The 21526-nt window shown below is 44.8% G+C and overlaps 1 protein-coding gene across 3 annotated transcripts in view; it reads right to left on the bottom strand.

Annotated features, from left to right (window-relative positions):
* Positions 1-2531: 2531 nt before the first annotated feature.
* MORC2 (MORC family CW-type zinc finger 2) overlaps positions 2532-21526 on the bottom strand; it is a 61797-nt gene continuing 42802 nt past the window's right edge. For all 3 annotated transcript variants that reach the window (XM_069795485.1, XM_069795486.1, XM_069795487.1), the window contains 16 exons: positions 20545-20627; positions 20061-20146; positions 16595-16735; positions 15908-16062; positions 15636-15764; positions 14200-14305; positions 9134-9266; positions 8700-8774; positions 8197-8586; positions 7678-7821; positions 7532-7586; positions 6601-6742; positions 6071-6262; positions 5882-5975; positions 4424-4612; positions 2532-3480 (listed from right to left, as the gene is read on the bottom strand). In XM_069795485.1, coding sequence (XP_069651586.1) covers positions 3412-3480; positions 4424-4612; positions 5882-5975; positions 6071-6262; positions 6601-6742; positions 7532-7586; positions 7678-7821; positions 8197-8586; positions 8700-8774; positions 9134-9266; positions 14200-14305; positions 15636-15764; positions 15908-16062; positions 16595-16735; positions 20061-20146; positions 20545-20627 — 2183 coding nt within the window. In that variant the 3' untranslated portion in view covers positions 2532-3411. The remainder of the gene's footprint in view (positions 3481-4423; positions 4613-5881; positions 5976-6070; positions 6263-6600; positions 6743-7531; positions 7587-7677; positions 7822-8196; positions 8587-8699; positions 8775-9133; positions 9267-14199; positions 14306-15635; positions 15765-15907; positions 16063-16594; positions 16736-20060; positions 20147-20544; positions 20628-21526) is intronic.

The following is a 21526-nucleotide window of genomic DNA, read 5'->3' as shown; positions in this document are numbered from 1 at the left end:
CTCGCTATAGGCTGCAGGAATGACTTGCAAAAAAAGCAAATGTTGATCCTGTTGCTGTAAAATCAAACACCGGATCTGACACTGGTGACGTGGAGTTTCAAGCCTTAAGGAACAGCAGCAATACATGACCCTTCAAAGATGTGCAGGCAGGACCGTGTCCCTCACACTGGGAGCGGGACCAGTTGCCACGAACTCAGGTGTTCTTGTTCCACTGTGCAAGAGAACTGGGCGAATCTGTACAAGGTGGAAGATCACCAACAAAGACCTCGGGTTCCAGGGTAAGGCTGGCAGGACAATCACGGTCCTGCTGGCAGGAGCCCCCAAAGGCTGTGCGCTACAGCAGGTGAAAAGCCAAGGCAAAGTTGGCCTGTAACAGTAATCATTGCGAGACCCAGAAGTTCATGTTAAAAAAGTTATTTTCCTGCCTCATTGTTAAATACATAAATGAGCAACCTTACCAATAGAAATATGTATGTTACGAAGTATCTAGGTGATGGCTGTGGAAGGACTTTCCAAAATGGATGACTGTAACGACTGCACAAAGGAGGGACTGAAGGTGGTCTTATAAAGAAAGGGGATGTTGTACAAAATACAACTCGCATACTTAGTATTTCTGCTGTAAGAACCAGCTGGAAGCAGAGAGGAAGACTGAGGGAACTGAGCACAGATGTGATATCAACAGGCTTTACTGTAGCATGAAGGTGTAACTGCCAAGGTTGCATCAGGTGAGATATTTTCAATAGGCAGCTGTAACAGCCTCCAAAGCTGCGGCAGGGACACCCTTGTTAAATGCAAGGGAAGAACACACTCATGGGAGAGGTGTGCGATGCAGAAAAGTGGTGCAACCTCCACCCTTGAAGATTTTAAGAGCTCAACTGGAAAACGCCCTGAGCAACGTGATGCAGCTTTTGGGTGCGCCTTGCTTGGAGCAGGTTATTTAGATGACCTCCAGAGGTCATTTTGTTCCTATGTTTTTTAAAAGGCATTACTAAACCCTAATGTTACACATAGGTCTACTTAAAAGTTACAAAAAAAAAAAAAATCAAATTGAAGTAGCTGCAGAGAAGGTGCAGGAAAGTTTTGAGAACGAAGGAAGTTTTATTAGCAATTAAAAGTTCTTGGCTTGCTTTTCCTAGTAAAACAGAAGTTTAGAGAGGACACATCAATTGTACTGATGAAAGTAACTCCAGGGAAGAAATGTAACTGAAACAAAAATACTTGGTACAACATCAAAAAATTGAAATGCCATAAAAAGAAGTTAAAACTGGAAATGAGAAGTTTCCAGAAAACAGAAGAAAAAAAACTGAGTAACACCTTCCTCACAGAAGAGTGGGAGTAGGGGACCAAACTCTGTCAGGAAGCTCAAGAAATGTGTAAGAGCTATTTGTCCCACAGTGGTATACTCTGGGTGTTAGGAATTAAAGTTTGCAAGCAGCATCATCTCTGAACTGTATTTTAATGAAATCTTGTTCTTTAGAATTTCTGCTGGCTACCTGGAAAGGACAAAGATTTCTTCTTTCACTTTAATATAAAACTCAGCTTCTACAGAAGGATCACTTTTATCTGAAGCACTAGTGTGCCGTCACAATTAACAAACCCTCCAATATACATAAGGAAATCAAGAAGACTGGTGGAACTTGCTCCTACATTTAAGGAACACTGCCCCTCTGTCCAGAAAGGTGTAGGGGGGTGGGGGGATGCTCCTTACTTTCATTTATACCAGGATGCCCAGGCCCAGATCCTGAATGAAAGCAGTCATTACCATACCTGGAATTCAGGTAATAAGCAAAAGTCTTCCCTCTCTCCTGCAGTATGTAGAGCTTGAGAGTTCTCCAGGACTATAAACCATCAGTGCTTAAGATCCTCTGTGCAACAGATGTTTAATTTGGAAATTTTTTTGCAGAACATCTATTACACATTTAGCTGTCCAAAGAACCCCAATAGTCCATTTAATTTGATGTTCCTGAAGGTGGGCACTTCTTGGTCATGCTGTGTTTTTTCAAACTGCCAGGCTGTAGGGGATTTCCATTTTCTGAGCACCGAGTTCATACACATCTTGTCCTACCAGACCTGAGAAGCTGGCTAGCCAGCGAATTCAAACCAAGTCACCTTGGCCACAAGTGGTCTGCCAGGAGCTGTAGTGGGACCTGAGGAGGGGGGTTCGCTGCCAACTGAGGTGAGAGACCACTAGGACCCCTATCGGGGAGCAGCCAGGTGTCAGCCATGCCTGCCCCCCATTCATTCCGCCCTGACAGAAAACCTGCGGCAGGACTTTGTTTAATCACTGGGTTGTGACAGGATTAAACGATTAAAGCTGCAGTTCCTCCCCGGTGCCGACACCGTGTTCGATGACCTTTAGCAGTGGCGGGGACCCAAGCGGTGGGGGGGTGGGTGGCGGAGCATTGCCCTTGCTGCTGACCCAGGGCCAGATGTGACTCAGCGATGCAGGGCTCCAAAGGCTCAAAATTCCAGCACTCTAATAAAATTACCCAAAAGAGCAAGTTGATCAAAGCAATGCAAGGCTGAAGAAGTGACAACAGAACAGAGGGTCACTTTATTTTCAGCTGGTTGAGGAGTTCTTCTGCTGTTGCAACTTTGCCTCAAAGAAATAGCAGCAAAAGTGTGCAATAAGGTGACTGCTAGAAAAGAATCTGCTCCAGCTTTCTCCCTCTGATGATCACAACCCACTGCGAGCAGCCTAAGAGGCCATCTTCTAAAAGGATCCTCAGCCCCTGACTGTTAGCATGGTGAAAACTACACCTGCTTACAGAGGAGACCTCATATTCAGGAACCTCACTGCACTGGCAAGTGCCAATCCCCTACCCCTAAGCCTCTCAGAACCACCAAGATTTCATCCCCTCCACTCACACTTACACAGGGAATGTGTTTTGATCTCCTCCGTGTAACTCAAATTCCTGACTTGGCTTTCTCTAGCCCAAGTTCAGTATCTTCGAAGTCTGAGTCCTAACCTCCTCTTCCATAACTCAAGGCTTATTTTTAAGTTGCTGCCAGGTTCTTACTTGAGACAACCTACTAGGCAGGATGTTCTGGTCTTCCAGGTTTAGCACATGAATATACCCCAGATGCAAAAAGGGTACTCACACTTTTACCTCACTAAAAACACACAGCAACCCTCCCATCATATCAGGCACAGTTCCTATTTCTTTTAAAAATAAATATTTATAAACAAAAGGAAGAGATTCAGAGAACTACAATGTTAAAAATTTTCCTGCCAACAGCACAAATCTCTTTTTTATGTAAAGTCACAAGAACAAGTTGTACACCAACACAAGTACTGTCTAAAAACCCTCTCTCCTCATCAGCTGCCACAGTCCTCTACTGCAGGAATCCACATCTCCCGTCACAGCAACCAGCTCCTCTGCACTTCTCTAGAACTTGTACTGGGGCTGCTCAGTCTCCTTTCGTGATCAAGTCCTCGATATATGCATCCAGTTCATCATCTGTATTAATATCAATGTCCTGAAACCAAAAGCACAAGAAATACCAGTGAAAAGTGAATCTTGAAGAACAGTGCAAGAATGGACAAGACAGAGCAACACAGCATCATCTGCAACATATGTGCTGGTCAGCCTTTATGCCCTGACTTCCAGGACTCTCCAGCTGCTGACATCTGCTGTGAAAGCACCACCAGCTTTCTTTGTCAGAGCCTGCCTGACCGCGCCTGGAAACCAGTCAGCATTTGATGCTCAAACAACACATTCAAGCAACAGTTTTACTGTGCTGATCTGGTTCAAGTATTTTTTTTTTTTTTATTTTTTTTTAGCTTTAAACCACATTTTCCTAATAAGGAGCAACTGCTTCCATCTGCCTTCAGTAGCTTTTCCATTGGGTGGTCTTAATTTTCTGTAAAGTACTTTTTTTATTTAAAGTTTATGTATTTAAAGCTTTTATTTAAATATATATTTGCTTTTTTAATTTACTATTTAATAGTATAATTAATAAATAGATTTCACCATAACATTTTTATATTATTTGTTTAAAGGTTTGCATTTCTATACGTGGGGTTCAGAATCTAGCACCACATTTCTGCCCAAGAATGGAGCAGAAATACCCTGCAGAACACTGCCTATGCCCAGAGAAATTTTCCTGCAGCCCCATGTTTCATAGCAGAAAGTAGAAAACAAATGGAAGCTGTGCACTATGGACACACCATGAAAAATCCATCTGTGAAAATCAGCACTCATCAGGACCTCCAAGGCCTGGATCCCAAAAGATGGGCAGCGACAGCAGCTACGCGCTCAGCTGCTTCTGATGGTCTAAGCCCAAGTTGCACCCAATTGAGAAAAAGCTGAAGCCCAGTTAAATGCTGAACTAAAACATCTCAAGTGCCTGGCGGGGCCTGGGTCTGGGGAAGGTTGCTGCTTGTGGGGCAGTTTTGGTTTTGCACCCCTTCCTCACCCACCTCCTGCACTTTCTGCAGAAGGGCCACAATGTTAGTCCTCAGTTTCTGCAGTTTCTCCTCCGTTTCCTTCAGCTTTCTCTCTGAGTTGCGGAGGTTTTCTTCACAGGCTTTGGCCCGGGCATCAGCACGTGTCTGATATGAATTGCACAGGTTCTGCAGACCTACCTCATACTGTTTGAAATATTCTTTCTGTGGAAGACAAAACACAGCAGATGACGCATTAAGAAGCAGCACCGAGCATCAAGAAAAGCCCAGCACTCGCAACTTGCAGAAGACTTCAGCTACCAGCACCCTGTGACCGCACACCCTGCCTGCGGTCGTTACCACACTCACATTTACATTCCTGATTTGCCTACTGCAGGCAGCACAAAAATCATATGGGTTTTCACATTCCTCAAAGACCAGAACTGCAACAAAAGCTGCCTGAATTCAGATTAAGGATGCAGCATGTTTTAAAAAGCCTAAAACCACAGTTAGGCTGCAGAAAGATCTGACAGGCTCTGTACGCAATGAGTTTCTTTAGTATAGACCACCCAGACAACACAGCTTATTATTGCAAGGTAGGAACATCTATACTTGCAGAAAACTCCAGACAAGACCAACATGACCTGCAGAAGCAGCAGGACCGGTAACTCAAAGCAGACACCTGAATTAGCAAGAGAAAAAAGGAAGAGACAAGAGAGACTGCCAACACATACACTGCAAGTGAGGGAGTAGGGTGTTTTGAAGACTACCAAATAAGCAGTGGCTGTTGTCATTTGGTCATTCGTAGGTGGCTTTTGACATTTGTAGGTGGCTTTTGTCACCTACAGATGCCTCCTGAAAAGGTCTCCCTTTGTGGTATGTCAGAGAAGAGAGAAGTCAAGAGAAGCCAGTACCATTTCTCTGCATTTCAGCCTGTACTGGACCTTCCAATACCAGCACACAGACACTGGTGCAGGCTGTCCCATATGTTCCTTCCTCAAATTAATGGAGGCCACACCAAAAGCCTTAAGATGTACAGCTGACTCACAGGTGGTCAGCCTGTTCACCTGGAGAAGTGTGAGGGGGGTTGGCTTCTGTGTTCTCTCCCATTTTTAAGATTGCCTCCGCATAAGTTAGATTTATAAGGTTGGGGACAAAAAAACCCGTGTACCTACATCCTATTCTACAAACCTCTGACCTGGCCCCTCTTTTTTAAAAGCTTAACAGCAATGGACAAGATGTTAGGATAATAGCAGCCAACAGCTTTCCCACACAGATGTATGGTAATTAAAAAAATCCTCAGACAACAACTGCCAAAAGACCTAAGGCATGTTTCAGAGGCTCTCATTCTTTTTCCCAGCTATGTTAGTCTAAGGATCCAAATAACCTTTTGCAGAGTGCAATCTTGTATCAACAGGATGCACACTTGCTGTAAGAATGGAATGTGTGTGTGGAAAAATCCCAAACTTACTTTTCTAGAAATACCGAACTCACCAAGGGAAATGCCAACAACCCTTCCGAGCTCATGGAACTCAGCTCCTTCTTGGAGATAGGAAAATTCGGAGGTAAGAAGTACCGCAAACAATTTCTACGCAGGAAAGAAAAACACAAAGCCAGAATTGGGAGTTTAAAAGACTAAAGCAATCAGACTGTAGCAGCTCACAAGAACTGCAGTGAACCCACCGAAGAATCTGGACTAGTAAGTCTACTGTTTCTTGGCTGCTGCTGGGACCAGTGGTATCTGGTTCAATTCTGACACAGTCTGAGGTAGAAGGTTCAGCCACAACAACCTCCCCTTCCTGCTGTGTATCTGGAGCCTGGTACTCAGGAGAGGGAGGCTTCATCAACCTCACATCCTCACTGCCCTTCTCTACCCTGAAAAAAAAATATTAAGGGAAAGTCATATATCTTTTTCTACATTGGCCATACCTGAAACACTGTTAACAGCTTCATTAGAACCTGTACCCAGCTGTCACTCTAAGACCTCTAGATTATACAAGAGCTGCCTCCATCAAAGTGATGGGCAGACTGTATGGAGTCTGTCATGCTCATTGGAATCAGTCTGCTCATGAAGCAGCTGGACAGTCCTGAGCAAACACACGCTCCCCGACATGACAGCAACATATTTGTCTTCAGCATCTATGGAAGTAAAGTGGGGTCTTCCTCCTGAAAGCAAAACAAGCCTCCAAAATCCAGTAGCTAGAGATAGTTACCAGCGATCCCTTGGTGTGGTGTCTGTAGGAACATAATCAAACTTCACCTTCCAGCGTACTGCATGCTTGCCCATTTCCACAGCTGTGACACGGCCCGTGAACCACTCCTTGTTCACCCGCACTTCCACATGCAGCCCTTTATCTGCAAGAAGGATGACAGTAAGGATGTTTGCAAACATTCAGATGCTGGAGAGCATATTCTGCATGAACTCTAGAAAAGAGAGCCACCCTCTGCGGGGAGCAAACCTAAACCTGTGACAATTCCTTCAAATGGTATGTAAACCATAAAAACACCACTATCCTACTTAAGAGTCGGAAGATGCTAGGAAATTATATGGCATTTTCAGACAGAGGGTTTCTCTTGTACTCTGGGCTGTTCGACATGGGCTTTCCAGGCTTTTGTTGGCCACTAGGACAATTTGCCACGTGCTCCTAGTGGGTCACTTTCTGGACAGCTCCTTGGGATCAAGCTGAAGAAATGCCCTGCTCTGGCAGAAGGTGCAATACCATCCTGGCTATCATCTTTCCTGGGGGTCTCTCAGCTCCTCTTCTCTCACAGCACCACAGCAGGTCTAGATACAGTCCTCAGCATTTCCCAGCTAACGTGGCTGCATGATCCATTCAGTTAGGAAGGGTGAGCACGACATCAGTCTACACCACGCAGCCAAGCATCACACCCACCAACGTGATGCAGCCCTCAGATTACAGATGTTCCCACGCCACAGCTGCCTCTTGTCTACTCAAGGGGTTCCTGGCCCAAAAGTTTCATGTGAGTTAGAGTCATCTCAGGGTTTGGGACCCAAATTTACACTAATTCTTATTTTAAAAAGCTCATTAATCAAATTACACATTTAACCAGTGAACCTAGTTCTGCAACAGTTCTTTTCCACTGTGTTAGATGACAGAGGCAGTTCAAGGGTTCATTTCTCACCTTTCTGAGCTTTCTTCAGTTCTGCCAGATCTTCTTCCCCAGCACTGTCTGTGAGCTGTGAGCAGAGAGGGCTCAGATTAGCTGCCTCCCACCAAGATTATAACACTTGACAAATACTTTCTGCTGGGAAACCAGTTTACTCTCACCTCTACCACCACCTCACTGGAATCCTTCTTCTCTTCTTTCACTGCCACAAATTTTCCCCGTTTTGCCTTCTCCTTCTTGTGCTCCCCCTCCTCCTCAGACCCGTCCTCTGTGGTGTTCAAGGTCCTCTTCCGAGTGGTGGAGGCCTGTAGGAAGCAAACAAGCTCTAGCTATAATTCCAGCATGCTACCAACCAAAACCTTCCTTCAGCCAAGTTAAAAAAAAATGCACAGCATCCAGTATTTCGTTTGATAGTTAATTAGCTTTTCCAGAAGGTTTTAGCAGGTGCTACGTGATCATGCAAACGCTCACCCTGCCACACCACATTCTTTTTTTTCCTAGAGAAACAGTCTGGTCTAACAGGAAAGAGATGAAACAGCTCTTTACCCTAACCCAAGAGTAAAGTAAAAGTTATCTTGTCCCACACAGGGACTACAGTGCAAATCCCATGCAACAGAGCAAGACAGGCTACGCAGAATAGTAGGTAAGGAGCTGATAGCTTTCATCCCATCGAGTCTCACCTGTGGGCATTTGACAGTGGCAGATTTCTTCAGTGCTGGCACTTTGGCAACTTTTGGGCTGGGTGTCTCACGTGAGCTTTTGGGGCTCTGCAGGACAGCAGAAGGTGGTTTTGTTGTTGTACCTGGTTTGGCAAGAGTTTTTAAAGCGCTGTTGGACTTTCCAGCTGTCACAGTGTGCTGGTGTGTCCTGGAAGTGCTGGCCTCCTCTTTGGAGAGCATGCTTGCCAGTTTGGGAGTGCTGATGTTTGGCCAAGGTGAAGAGCTCTTTTTCAGCTGACTGATGGACTTGGGAAGAGACACAGGTGGTGGTGGTCTGCTGGGAGCGTTCTTGATTACATCAGGTAAAGGAGGAGATCGTGGGCGCTGAGGTCGGGTCTGTGACTGGGTGTTCTGAAACAAATGAGGGTATACAGAGAGAAAGGACAGAAGAGTCAGGCACTGCTTTTCAGAGCAGCTAAGGACAGCACAGAAGAGTACAAAACCTACAGTGGTATCCCATTTACCTCCTCTGCAGGCCGTGTGGTCACTTCCAGAGGCAGTTTCTTTAAGTCAGCTTGAGATCGAATGGGAGTGGTTTTCTATTTTTATTAAAAAAAAAAAAAAAAAAATCAGAAAGGCCATCTTTAAAAGCTGTCAGGGCCTGCCTGAACCCAGCCCCGCAAACAGTTTTCAAGTTTAAAATCAAGAATTATATGAAGGCTTTTTCTGTGTCCTTCAGGAGACATCCCTTCATCTGAACACCAGCAGTCACTCCCATTTTCCTAGCAGAAAATGAAATGCAGGCTGAGATGCTTGTTTTCTGTTATTAAAACAACCCCTACCCCATGAAGGAGCACAGGTGGCATTAGAGGCTGAGACAGACATGACTCAGCATCAGCTATTTGCACTGGGAGGTCCCTCAAACCTGCTGTGCTTAGCTGGAGACCTCCAGATTCACCTGCAGTGCTTCCAGCTTCTCCTGCTGCTGGCGGATTTTCTCTGTCAGTTGTTTCTGCTTTTCCTCCTGTGATTTTAAGTCTTTCTTCAGAGTTCCCAGTGGCACCTTCTGCTTCTGCTCTGCAGCTTCACATCTAGCACGAAGGGAATGCAAGACAACCTCAGCAACGACAGCAGAACCTGCATTGCCTTATACACACAGCATTGTCCCCATATCCCATCCCGAATGCAGCAGTAAAACCACTTTCCTTTCTGCAGTAGCCACAATCTCAAAAACAGTGGTTTTCTTCTTGGGAATCACATATATGATTTAAGGATCAAAAGCATAGTTAAAAACCAAGCCATTTACACTGGGAATTACCAGTTCAGAGCCCAGGAGCTAAACAAAGCTTAGGAATGAACAGCTGTGACTGGTTTTGTGTAATTTCTGTACTCTGGACTTTTACAGCAATTTTCCTTCCTATCAACTTATGTCTTCATATCAATTCCTCTTTTTACAGACTTCCTTTCCATTTAGAAAGGAAAGCTTATTACCAGTAACCTGTGATTACGATGTCATTTACATGAGCCTTCCAACAGAAGATGCACTTTGCCTTGTCGCCCAAGGCCACAAAGTTTTCCTTTGCAATATCCCTTAACTGTTTGCTTTTCCCATCCTCTTCAGCTTATGGCCTACAGAATAGTGGCGAGTATTCTACTCCCTCAGGTCCTCTCAGGTGCAGAATCCTGGAAGAGTCCTTGAGAGAGGAGGAAAACACAGGTAGGAAATACATGGAAGTGGACTGGCATCACCTTCAAATTTCCGGCTGAGCAGCTGGCTATCAGGAGCATTGCCAGAGGAAGAAGAGGGGACTGAGCGGTTTCCAGGCTCACCTCCTGTCACAGAACCGAGTCACAGACAGACACACCAGGATCAACCCCTTCAGGACAAAGTCATGCAGGGATAATGTGAGACAGGAAAGCAGCAGTAGCAAAACAACTCTTGCACAATGAAGAGATCCAGCTGACTCATACGCTGCCTTGGAGGCAAGCTGTTAAAAACTTCCCGCAAGCGTGAGTCTTACAGATAAAGGGAGGACCCCGCTCTCCTTGTGGATCACACAGAGCTCCAAGAGGCTGATGAGAGATGATTTTAATCTCGATCTCTGATCCTGAACCTGCCAGTTGATGGGATATCCCCTAGCCTACGAGATACATACTGTGATCAGCTTTGTCAGTGGAAAGGAGCACAAGCAGCAGTTTCTCCATCAGCTTCTTCTCAGCTGAAGCACTGCAGGGGATTTTTTCATAGAACGATTACTTCCTCTGCTAAGAAAGCATCTGTCATCACTGCAAAATGACTGCCTGACACCAAAGCTGCAATTCCCAAAGATAAAGCTGAACAAGTGGCACCATATGCAAGTTTCCCAGCAAACACCATCTCCTATGCCATTGCACGGATTGAGGCTGAAAATATTGTTAAGCTGTATCTTACAGCACAAGAAAGTATGAAAGTGCCTGTTAGTTCTGCCGACAGGAAAAAATTAAGACTACTCATGACATTCAAAACCACAGATTGCATCACTAGAGGCAGCAAGTCAGAAAAAAGGAATTATCTTTGTAGTCAGAATAGTCTGCAACTCAGCACCAAGACTTTGAAGGTCTTCTGGTGCCAGGAGACAGTCTGAACATCAACTCTGACAGTGCTTCATCTTCAACTCGGCTGGATAAGATTCTGCACAGACCCTTATGCCGCACAAGCTTGACCCCCCCCCCCCCGCCATGGTGGCAACAACAGTGCTTCCCAAATCCTCAGTCCTCCCTCAGACAGTACAAATACATGGAATGGAACAATTGGGGCACATGGTCAAGACACAGAGGTGAAAGTGTCCAAACCCATGGCACAAGGACACAGCAAGAAACACCAGGCAGTAGAGGACTTAGAAGGGAAGTTCAGAAGTGCAGTGACTGCAAGGAAGCCCTGCTTTCTACTGGCACCAAGCAAGCCAAAGGATTACTAGTACAACTTCTGTAGAAAACTTTCTGCCTTGTGTAAAAGGACACAACCACACTCACTGTTGAAAGGTGCATGTGAGCCTACTCAATCCAAAAATATTCCAGTTATTTATCCTCCCAGAGTAAGACTCCTGAGATCCCTTTCAAAGAAGCTGAAATGACCAGAAGTTTGGATCACCTGCCCAAAGCACCTCACCTGCCCTTTCCCACCTCTCTGCAAGGCGGATGTGGGATGACAGCATGTGTGCGCATACTGCGGAGGCACTCTAACTCATGCCAACCAATGTCCCAACATGTTCTCACGTGAAATGCAGCCAAACCCCTCCAAATTTTCAAGGTATTACAAATACAAAATTTAAATTCTTTCATCAATACATCACGTTCCTTTTAGGTTACATCATAAAAAAAATCTCATCTGCACATATACAGAAGAGCACAAGACAATGGCAGGTGGGGGAACCTGAGTAACACCCTTCCCTGGCTACTTCCAGGCCATCCCAGCAACCACCAGCCCATCCAAGGCCTATTTCCACAAGCCCAGAGGCCCAAAGGCAGATCAGGAGATGCAAATTAGGTACTTAGAAGAACAGATACCCAGCCTGGGCTCCTGCCAGGGTAGCCTCAGCCCCAGTGTCCAGTCAACAAGAGCAGCTCTCCGAAGCATCTTTTGGACCAACAGGAGGAACCAAAAGCAGGTAAAGGAAGGGACTGAGATGATTTGGGGAGGAACAAACATGGAAAAACAGAGAAATAAAAGGCTAAAGAGGGCCAGTTGTACATAAACAGTTGGCTGATCAGTACACTTGCCTTTGTACTAAACTCCATTTCTAACTGTTTTCCTGGGCGAGGGGCTCTATTCTGCGCGTGCATGTGTGTATGGGGGTCCAAGTGCCGGCAGCTGGAGTGAGACCACTGGTCGCAGGGCCTAGGTGCCACCAGCTGCAGTGATTGCAGGCATGCACATGAACATGTGATTCACAGCAATCATCAGGCCAGACAAGCCAGCAAGGAGGTGGCCTGGGAGCAAGGGGAGGGGGTGTCTAAGGGTGAGCTAGCAGGAGCTGACTACTGGAGGGACCAGGGAGTCCTGCCAGACTGCTGGAGACAGGTATGGGAGTGTAGGCAGAGCTGTGGGGGCACCTCTAGGCAGGAAGCACCTGGGAAGAGCAAGAATCCAGATCTGCTATGGGATGGAGAGCATTCCTAAGGTGAGACGCTAGGTCTGTAGTGTGTATGTGTTATTTGTGTCCACGTGAGGAGGTCTGTACCCCTCACCCCCTGGAGCTGCAGGCCTTGGGGCTCATCTATCGCAGTGCAAGTAACCAGAGGGACAGGATCCAGCAGCCAGCTATAGACATATTTCCACTAGTGGTCCTTCATCCTCATCAGCCAAGAGGGAGAAGGATGAAGCTGCTGGTGTGGTTTGCGCTGAGTGCTGAGCATGTCCACCTGTGTTGATCTGCATGGCTGGACATGCATACACATGTGGTCTATCTGTGTTTGTGTGTGTGTCTACCAGCAACACATTCCCAGCCTTGCTGCTGCTTCCACCTGGGTAGCTGGAGGTGTAGCAGCCTCTCCTCGGGCTTGCAGATTCATCCCTGCCCCAGCAGTTTAGTCAGAAGACATCCTCAGCACAACCACACTTGTCGTAGCTCCACACCAGGGCGCAAATACGTGCAGCAACAGGGAAGCTAACATTGGTACTTTTCCAATGACACGTGCCAAAAGGAAGCAGCCAGAAAATCAATACTTTCCAGATATCAACATCAACACTTCTTTGCAGACTTTTCAGCCACAGATGTTAAAATTTTTATTCCAATTAAAAGTTACCACCTGTATTCATTCCCTTTGTCATTAAGCACTGAGCCAAGGTACCTGAATTACAGCTGAGCGGCTTCCCTTGTTATACAATAAAGACAAGAATCGGCTTCTAGCAGCGTCTCTCTCCACAGAGAAGCAGCAGCCTAGAGCAATCATTTTCCTCATTCAAATAAATGACTAGGTTCTACCTAAATTTTCTAACCGTGAAACACACCGCTAGGAAATGAATTGATGTATTGCTCCCTCAAATGTGCAAATGTCATTCTTGGGCTCACTGCAACTCAGGTGTTGCTGCAGTTTGCGTGTTTAATGGGTTGGAGCTATAGTAGCAATAAAAACAATTGCTAAGATCCCACTGAATATATATTGCTCCCGGCCTGCACTTATGACTATTCTTCAATTGCTGTCTATGCTACCCACATTAAAATTAACCTGCATAAACTAAGGCTACAATCATTATTTCCAGTGGCAGTGCAGAAAAAACATAAAGGAACTTAATTTCACCAAGTCACTTCACTGGTTGAGGTTGCAGAGGCCTCCGGAGGTCAGCTGGTCCAAGTCCCTGCTTAGGCAGGGCCACTTGGAACAGGCTGCCCAGGACTGTGTCCTGGAATATCTCCATGGATGGAGACTGCACGTCCTCCCTGGGCAACCTGTGCCTGTGCTTGGTCACCCTCAAAGGGAGAAAGTGTTTCCCGATGTTCAGAGGGAACCTCCTGTGTTCCGGTTTGTGCCCATTGCCTCTAGTCCTGCCACTGGGCACCACTGAGAAGAGCCAGGCTCTGACCTCTGTGCACTCTCCCTTCAGGTATTTATATACATTAATGAGATCCCCTTGGCTGAACAGCATATATTGGTGCCTGGGTTTGTTCCTCCCCAGGGGCAGGACGTTGCACTTCTCCTGGTTGAACCTCATGAGGTTCCTGTTGGCCCATTTCTCCAGCCTGTCCAGGTCCCTCTGGATGGATGCATGACCCTCTGGCCTATCAGCCACTCGTCCCAGTTCGGTGTCATCTACAAACTTGCTAAGGGTGTGCTCTGCAATTTGTGTATTGCACAAATGCCCAGCAACATGTCAGTTCCAAATACGTATGTCACCACTATTTCACAGATTGTGAGCACAACTTAAAGGTATAGAATTACTGCCTATCCCTCCAATTGTTCTCAAAGAAGAGATGACCAGAAAAAAACCCCAGACATGCAGATAAGGCATACTGCAGAAAAGTCTTTATATTAACTGATTCTTACCTGTCTTGTTCAGGATCAGGGTTCATAGAGCATACCCAGCTATCAGGGTAATTCTTCTCCACTGAACTCAGCTGGAATGGGAGAGTCCGCCATTTCAGACATACATCTGTTAGAGAAGCACTTCAGAAGTCAGAAATATACAGCCTGAGCCACAAGATCATTTTTTTCCATAGCACTTCTCAAGCCCTTTTAACACCCAAGGACCACACCAATTTCCAAAGTATATCCAACGATAATAAGACCAGTGGCCAAAAAAAAAAAAAAGTGAGACAGCCACAGGATATACTGAGTGAATTCTTGCTTCGTCCTCACAAAATGCTTGGAGGAAGACCTCAGATCTTGTACAAGGCATTCATTACAAGAATCTGATGAAGCCTGGCATCAACCGATACTAAAGGACCCCACATTCACTGCTGCAATGACAGCATGTACAAACCAACCTGAACAGCCAGTCCTGAAATGACTGCTCATCTCAGAAGTAAGTCTCTTACTGCTGTCAATACAAAACAAGGTCAGAGATTTATCCATTAAAAAAAAAAATTATAATAATCTAATAAATTTTAGATGAGCCAGGAAGACAAATTTGGTTTCCAGAGCATTGCTGGCTTACCAGGAAATCACCAGCTTAAAAAATCAAGTTTTGCCAAGAAAATGCAAACATTCTTAAATCAGGCTCTGGAAGGATGTCAACAGCAGAGGACAAGAAGAATGACAGGAAAGCCCCTCCTCTTTGGGAGGAACTTGGAAAGGACTGAGAAAACTGTCAAGGCAGGAGGACCTAACAAAATAATTCCACAAGACTGGCCTCACATTCCTTGCTACATTCTCATCCCCAAGTCCTGTGGGGAAAATGAGGTCGACAGAGTCTGGTGCCTCTCTACTAAGAGACAAAGTAGTTGTGTTGAGATCTCCCTTACCCCCAGAAGCGCTTAGCCAGACCTGTTCAGAGGTGCGCAGAAGAGAACCTGCATTAAGTTTGAAAGTCGACTGTAAATGGTTCCCTTCTGTGCTCACACCTAGTACCGATTAGCAGGCCAGTGCATCAGAATACAAATTACTTGGCTACTTTCCATTGCCTATGGGGAAGTTTCAGACCTTATTCTAGTGTTGGGATGGGTGGCTTTGGCCAGTTCCAGTTCATATGACATTTCTAAGCCTATTCTCAATACTGCTACTGGCCACACCTGCCCCATGCTGTAAGGGCACCTGAAGAACAAACTGTGCAGGAAAGGAACCTTGTGTCAAGATGTCTAAGTGTACCATCAAGTGCAGACAAAGGCAACTCACAGAAGGAGTCAAGACCTAGAAGGGGATAATGATAGCAAAGCTCATCTCAAATCTCCTACCCATTGAGCTGCTCCCCAACTGCAGCCAGGAGTCCCTCCCCACTTCCCCAGGGAGGACCAGCCTCCTACTCGCAACCTGGTCAGACGCACCGCACTGAATTGTGGTAGGGATCTCCATGGCTCTCCGGCGCTTGTAGCGGAGTTCACTGGATGGCGGCTGGTTCCAGTTTGCTGACAAATAACCAAATTCATCCCAGAACTTGATGATACCTCTCTGGGCTGGAAAACAAACAAGCCTCACTCAGTATGCAGCCACTACAACAAAAATCACCACCTGCACTCCTGACTGCCCTCCCCCGTAGCTGCCTTCCAGCCACCAAAGTTTCCCCTTCCAGCCCCTGGTAATTGTGAAGTTTCATTACCTATAGCAACATCCTTCCAATACTGAGCCAAATGCTCTCCCATGGCCTTCAGCAAGTGTCGATACTCTTTGGCATCAGCGAAGTCTTGTTTATTATGGGTAGGCTCCAGAACCAAATAGGGCACATCCACCACGCCTACTACTCCACCACATGCCCTGGAAGAGGGACACAGTCAGAAACATCATTGAACTACCAGGTCATTGTTCAGAGAAACAACATTGAGAATAGCAGGTGACATACACACTCAATCACCCACCCATTCCTGCAGCAGTACTGGTTTTAATTCATCAGCTTTCTAAATCAGACTCGAGCCAGCATGCAAAAAGTAAGGTGGGCTCAAATATTTGTATTTGCTTTCAAGACCTATTCTCCCTGTCCCTAGAATAAGGCAGTACTGCTACCAGTATTCATCAGCCCCAAATGCCAGCACTGAGCACAAAAGCCTCGCACTGCTGCAGGTATGACCAAAATCTGTGTAAAGAACTCTCTATCAAGAAACCAGGGAAATATTGGGCAATATTAAATATAATTTATTTTTCAGAATCCAAATTAAAGGCTGACAAAATGAGTAAGCCTCGTGCTCGTGCAGAATGATTAATGCAGAACAAGGTTATTGCACAGCCTGTTATATGTAGGAACATGCCAGGCTTAAGCAAAAAGATTGCTGAAAAATCTCCAGGAACTCACATGCCACCCTCCAGCTGTGGGCCCACCTTCTCATACATCTTTATCAGTCGACTGCAATTATAAATGAACATGCCATCCAATTCACGCTGCTCAATATTCACACCAAAGATAAAATTCAGTTCTTTGGGTTCCTTCAGCGCCCTATAAGAGAAAGAAACAGAGTCTCAGAGATGTTGAAAATAAAACTAATTATTGGCCGCCATTAGAGAGAGGGTATGGAAAACCAGCACCTTTGAGCATTATGGGTTTACTAACACCTGTCCTGTAGTCTGCTATTTCAAAAAAACCAAAGCTTTTGTTTAATGTGCATTACAACTAAACATGAACTAAATAGAAAAACTTTGCAATACAGACACCAATTTAGGCTGGATAGTATCTATTCAGATAATTTAATGATTCATTTGGATATGTTTTCTCCTTCAGGAGTGGATTCTGTTTTTTATTTCAGATCTCTTGTTCAAAAAAATTACAGTTAACTAGTTTTATGAAAGTACTGTTAGGTACAGACTGGTCCTCTCCAATGCTATTTTGGTTTGTATTTTCCAGATGTAGATGTCTATGCTAGACAAAGCACAGAAATTAAGATTTTGATAAAAAACTACAGTCTTGATATTCAGATTCTGGAAAAGCTATTGTAATCACAATTTTTACAATGCTATTACTCTAAGTTCGAAAGCTGGAAGATACAACACACAGCCCAAGCAGAGCTTTTTTTCTGGAAATGACAGGATATCAACTTGTATGATTTCTACTTTATCTATGCAGCAGATGCCTTCAACAAAAGTTGGCCTCAAGTATGTTTGTGTGCACATACACATTTCTGAATCTGAATCTTTGATTATCAGGAATTTTATCTCCTGTGATGCAGAAAGCCTCAAGAGATTTAGATCTCTACTTTATAAATCCAACAAAATCCCCAGGTCTCACAAACAGAACTACTGCTCTTTAACACACTAAATTAAGTAAGTTTCACAGCGTCCATGAAATCCATGCTAAGGATTTTTCATAATGAGGATCCTCAGTTTCAGGCTGAAGGCATCATCAAACATGAGGTCCAATCTTCTAACTATTGAAAGGCAAAGTCTATACAACGGTCCCATCCACCCCTCTCATTTCTGACCCCCCCTTATCCCCCCCATCAAATTCTTAGCACTTACATGCTTTATCCCAATTAGGAATTTGATTTCTCCTTAAGTGACCAGTTGAAGATAGTGGAATTCTTTAAAATGATCTGTTGGCTGTCTACTAATATTAGATATGCACAATAATAATCTGCAGATATAAGATGTAAGTCTGTCTTAAGGGTCAGCATCTCAAAATAAATCCTGGAAATACATTCATTTCATGTTCATTTTGTGTTTAAAGCCATCCTCTTCCCCACTCAGACGTACAGGTACCCTATAACATACCTTCCTTTAAAACAGATGATTCTAAATAAGTTAGTAGGAAAACACCTGGAATAGCAGCTTTCAGTAATTTTAAACCTAAATCTTTGCTAAGAGGTGTTCTGAACACTGTCAAAAATAGAAGCTGGGCTAGAATGTTACCCTTTTGGTCTCAGCTCAGGCAGGTGGTCAACTGTGATTTGAAAACGTGAGTAGGTGTGGCAAAACACCCATCTCATGGACTAATTTTCTTTTTCTAACTTCTGGAAAAGGATGTAGAGCCTTAAATTTCAAGTAACAATGTGCACTCAGCTACAAAATAGGAAGGGCATCTCCTCCTTTTTATTGGAGAGGACAGGAAGTCAAATTATCATCCAAACCATGGAAAACTAGGAAGACAGTTAACTCTATCCCAGCTGAAACCAGGACAAGTGGTGGGCCAAAAGCCCAGGATTTTATTACTAGGACTTCAGTATCTGTCCTAGGACTTTAGTATCTGTCCTATCCGCTGGATTTATAACCTGACCTTACACAGGCTTTGGAAACCAGAAAGCATGTCCTTCATTGATGCACCCAGCACCAGAGAAACAGCAGAAAACTGTCCTAGGACATTCTCTATAACTCAAGAGTTTTCTGAGAGGCTACAGAAATTGTTTTGTACAGAAGGTTTCCCATTATACACATTTTTCAGGAATTTCTTCTGTTTGCTGGATAAAATACAAGATTATGGAAAAGCATGACCCTCTGAACTCTGATCTCTGGTGATGAATGCAGGGACACAGGGAAAGTCATATGCCTGCCCAGAGCTGGTGGAGCACCTGGCAGTTCTCGCCTGGGAGCACACACGGCTGAGTCTGTATGGAAATCCGGACAAAAGGCCTTTTCCTCTGCTGTGGGTTAGCTGTCACATATATGTATTTTCCTCATTATCACATATTTGAAACGTGACTAGAGATAACCTTTTGACATACCTACAACTGTGGTATCCTTCCAAACCAGCTGGTTTACATTTTGTGGCCTACAAACCTTCTCAGATTCAAACAAAGAACTGCTGAAAAAAACTTGGAATCTCTCATTTCCAACTAATCAATAAAGGCCATAGAGAAGCTATTTTCAAACAAACTTGTATTGTCCAAGTTCTTTGTTTGTTGTTCAGCTTTTTAAAAGGAAAAAGCAGGAAGGCCAGAAGACCATTCACAAAATTTTACTCTGTGCATTAATGTAATCAAACCCAAGAATTAAAAGACAAGCTGTACATGGAAGAGTACCTGGAAGCTGAAGAAAAGAGCTTCTCCCAAGGGTTTCTGCATTCTTCAGATCACAGCTCTAGCACTTTTAAATTAAAGCTGTATTTATTTATTTATTTTTAGCATCTTAAGATGCATTAGGCCTATCTCTGGCAACAAGTCTGGGATAGTTCTGACCTAAGCAGCCATGTAAACTAGCATGCAAAACAACTGGGTGGGAACAGAGACTTGGTATATACAAATCCCTAACTTTCTCAGACTCAGCATTTGTTTTAAGAGCATTTGTTTCTGGTTATGACTTCATTTGTTAAATGCATATGACAAATTTGCAAAAAAACCTGTATACAAATAGTGAAATATTCCTGTGAGTACATCGATAGCGAGGTTAATTGCAACCAGAGCTAAGTTAGAACAATGTCTTAGGATTTCACAGCACTGACTGTAACAGAACTCAGCAAATTTTTAGAAAACACCTCCACAACTCTAAAAGCCGTTTCACTGTAACTTGCTAACATTTGTTTGCTTCCCTGAATCTTACCTGCAGATGAAAAAGCAAAAGAGTGAAAAAAGCTGACACGAAAACCACGTAAACATCACAGAAAACAGGGCAAATCCAAAGATGTCTTTCAGCAAGTAAGAGAGGAATAGCAGAAGTAACCAGAATAGCAAACTCAATCCCCTTGGTTTAACAGCCAGAGCATACAGGATGCCCACAGATATTTAAGCTTTGAGCCGAACTGCTCCCTCCACCACACAGGCAAAGTAGGAGAGACATCTGACCATGTGGAGCGAACAGCCTGGGAAAATCAGAGCTTTGAACCACCCTGCACTCACCGCTGCTTTGCATCCTTGATCCTTTTCTTGACATCAGCCTCCCGGCGCATGGTTATTGCGGAGTTTTGGACTTGACGTAGTGTCACCTGCAAACAGGCATCACATAGTAAAACCGCTGCTGTGAAATTCCTGAAATTAACTCACATTCTCCTGGCCTCTTCTCAGAGGCTGACATCAAACAAAGCACCTGGGGGCTGCCCTTCCCACTCAGGATATCCTGGTGGTTGTGGGCAGAGAAACATCAGCACGCTTCCCACTTGGGCTGGAAACCACATGCAGATGTTGAAGCATGTCCAGTGGTGATGAGACCTCAGAGCTGCCTGAACGCTGCTGGCAACTCACCACTGACTGAAGTTGCCCCCTGCTAAACCTACACACCAGCTGCTACCACTGGGTGCCGACCAGTCAGTGCTGCTCCAAAGCCACCACTCTGAATTGTTCCTCAGTGCCTAAAACGTGATGTGCTGCAAAGCACAAGGCTCACCCTGGACTCTCGCGTGAGATCCCCTCCTAGGCGCAGCTCAAGGGCACGGGCTTTACTCTCCGCCTCACGAGCCTTCTCCTCCGCTGAAGCACACAGGGAAAAGGATGATGTCAGCCATTCAGTACAGACAGCGATTCATAAGGCATTCACCTGAGGAGACCGATTTCCAGAGAGCCTTTGCTGGACTGACAAGCACAAGGGTACAAAGGTAACACAAAAAGGTACAAAATAAAACCCTACATATGAGAGGGCACCACCGACATGCCATCTTAAACTTGCTCAGAGTTCACAGTCAACATGGGCATAATAGCAGGGCTAAACTCTGTGAAAGCATGTTTAAAGGAAGGACCCACGAGGAAGTTGATGAGGAAGTGGAAAGAGTAAGGATGCAAGTGGCCCTGCCTGCTCTGCCTGGAAGCATGAAGGCAGAGAAAGGCTCTCACAAAATGAAGACTGAGTTCAGGCTTGAAAAGGAGTTACAAAGAGGTATTTTTCTTGCAGGGATGAAGGGAAAGGACTACTCTCAGAAATGCCTTTAGCTTTGATAATTGCTAAATTTTGTCTGGAAAACAACAATCCGTGCTACACACAAAACAGGACATAGCGTTTTGAAAACCTACCACTACACATGATCTTTGCACACAAAAAGTTTACGGCTTAAAAGAAACTCCCCTTTTCACTTCTCTCCCAGACTACCAACAAGACTGCCTGGCAATAGGTACACATCACCCTCATATTGCTTAAGATTCATCCAACAAATTTCGTTTTCAGCAAAGAGATCCCTTCCTAAAATTGAGACACAAGGTGCTTTGGCAAATTAGCACCATGTACCTTGCATCTGCGTGCTCTCCATCCACAAGCACATTGGCTACAACTCTCTCATGTTCCCTTTCAGGTCAGAAGCCTGTTCTGCTCACAGCTGTATAAGAACTAGTTGAGTCACCTTCCTCTGTCCCACAGGCTATGAGGTCCACGGGGGTAA

This window comes from Haliaeetus albicilla, chromosome 10 (genome assembly GCF_947461875.1).
Source record: "Haliaeetus albicilla chromosome 10, bHalAlb1.1, whole genome shotgun sequence".
Lineage (NCBI taxonomy): Eukaryota > Metazoa > Chordata > Aves > Accipitriformes > Accipitridae > Haliaeetus > Haliaeetus albicilla.
Note: the sequence above shows the minus strand (reverse complement) of the source record. Positions and strands in the feature narration are given on the sequence as shown.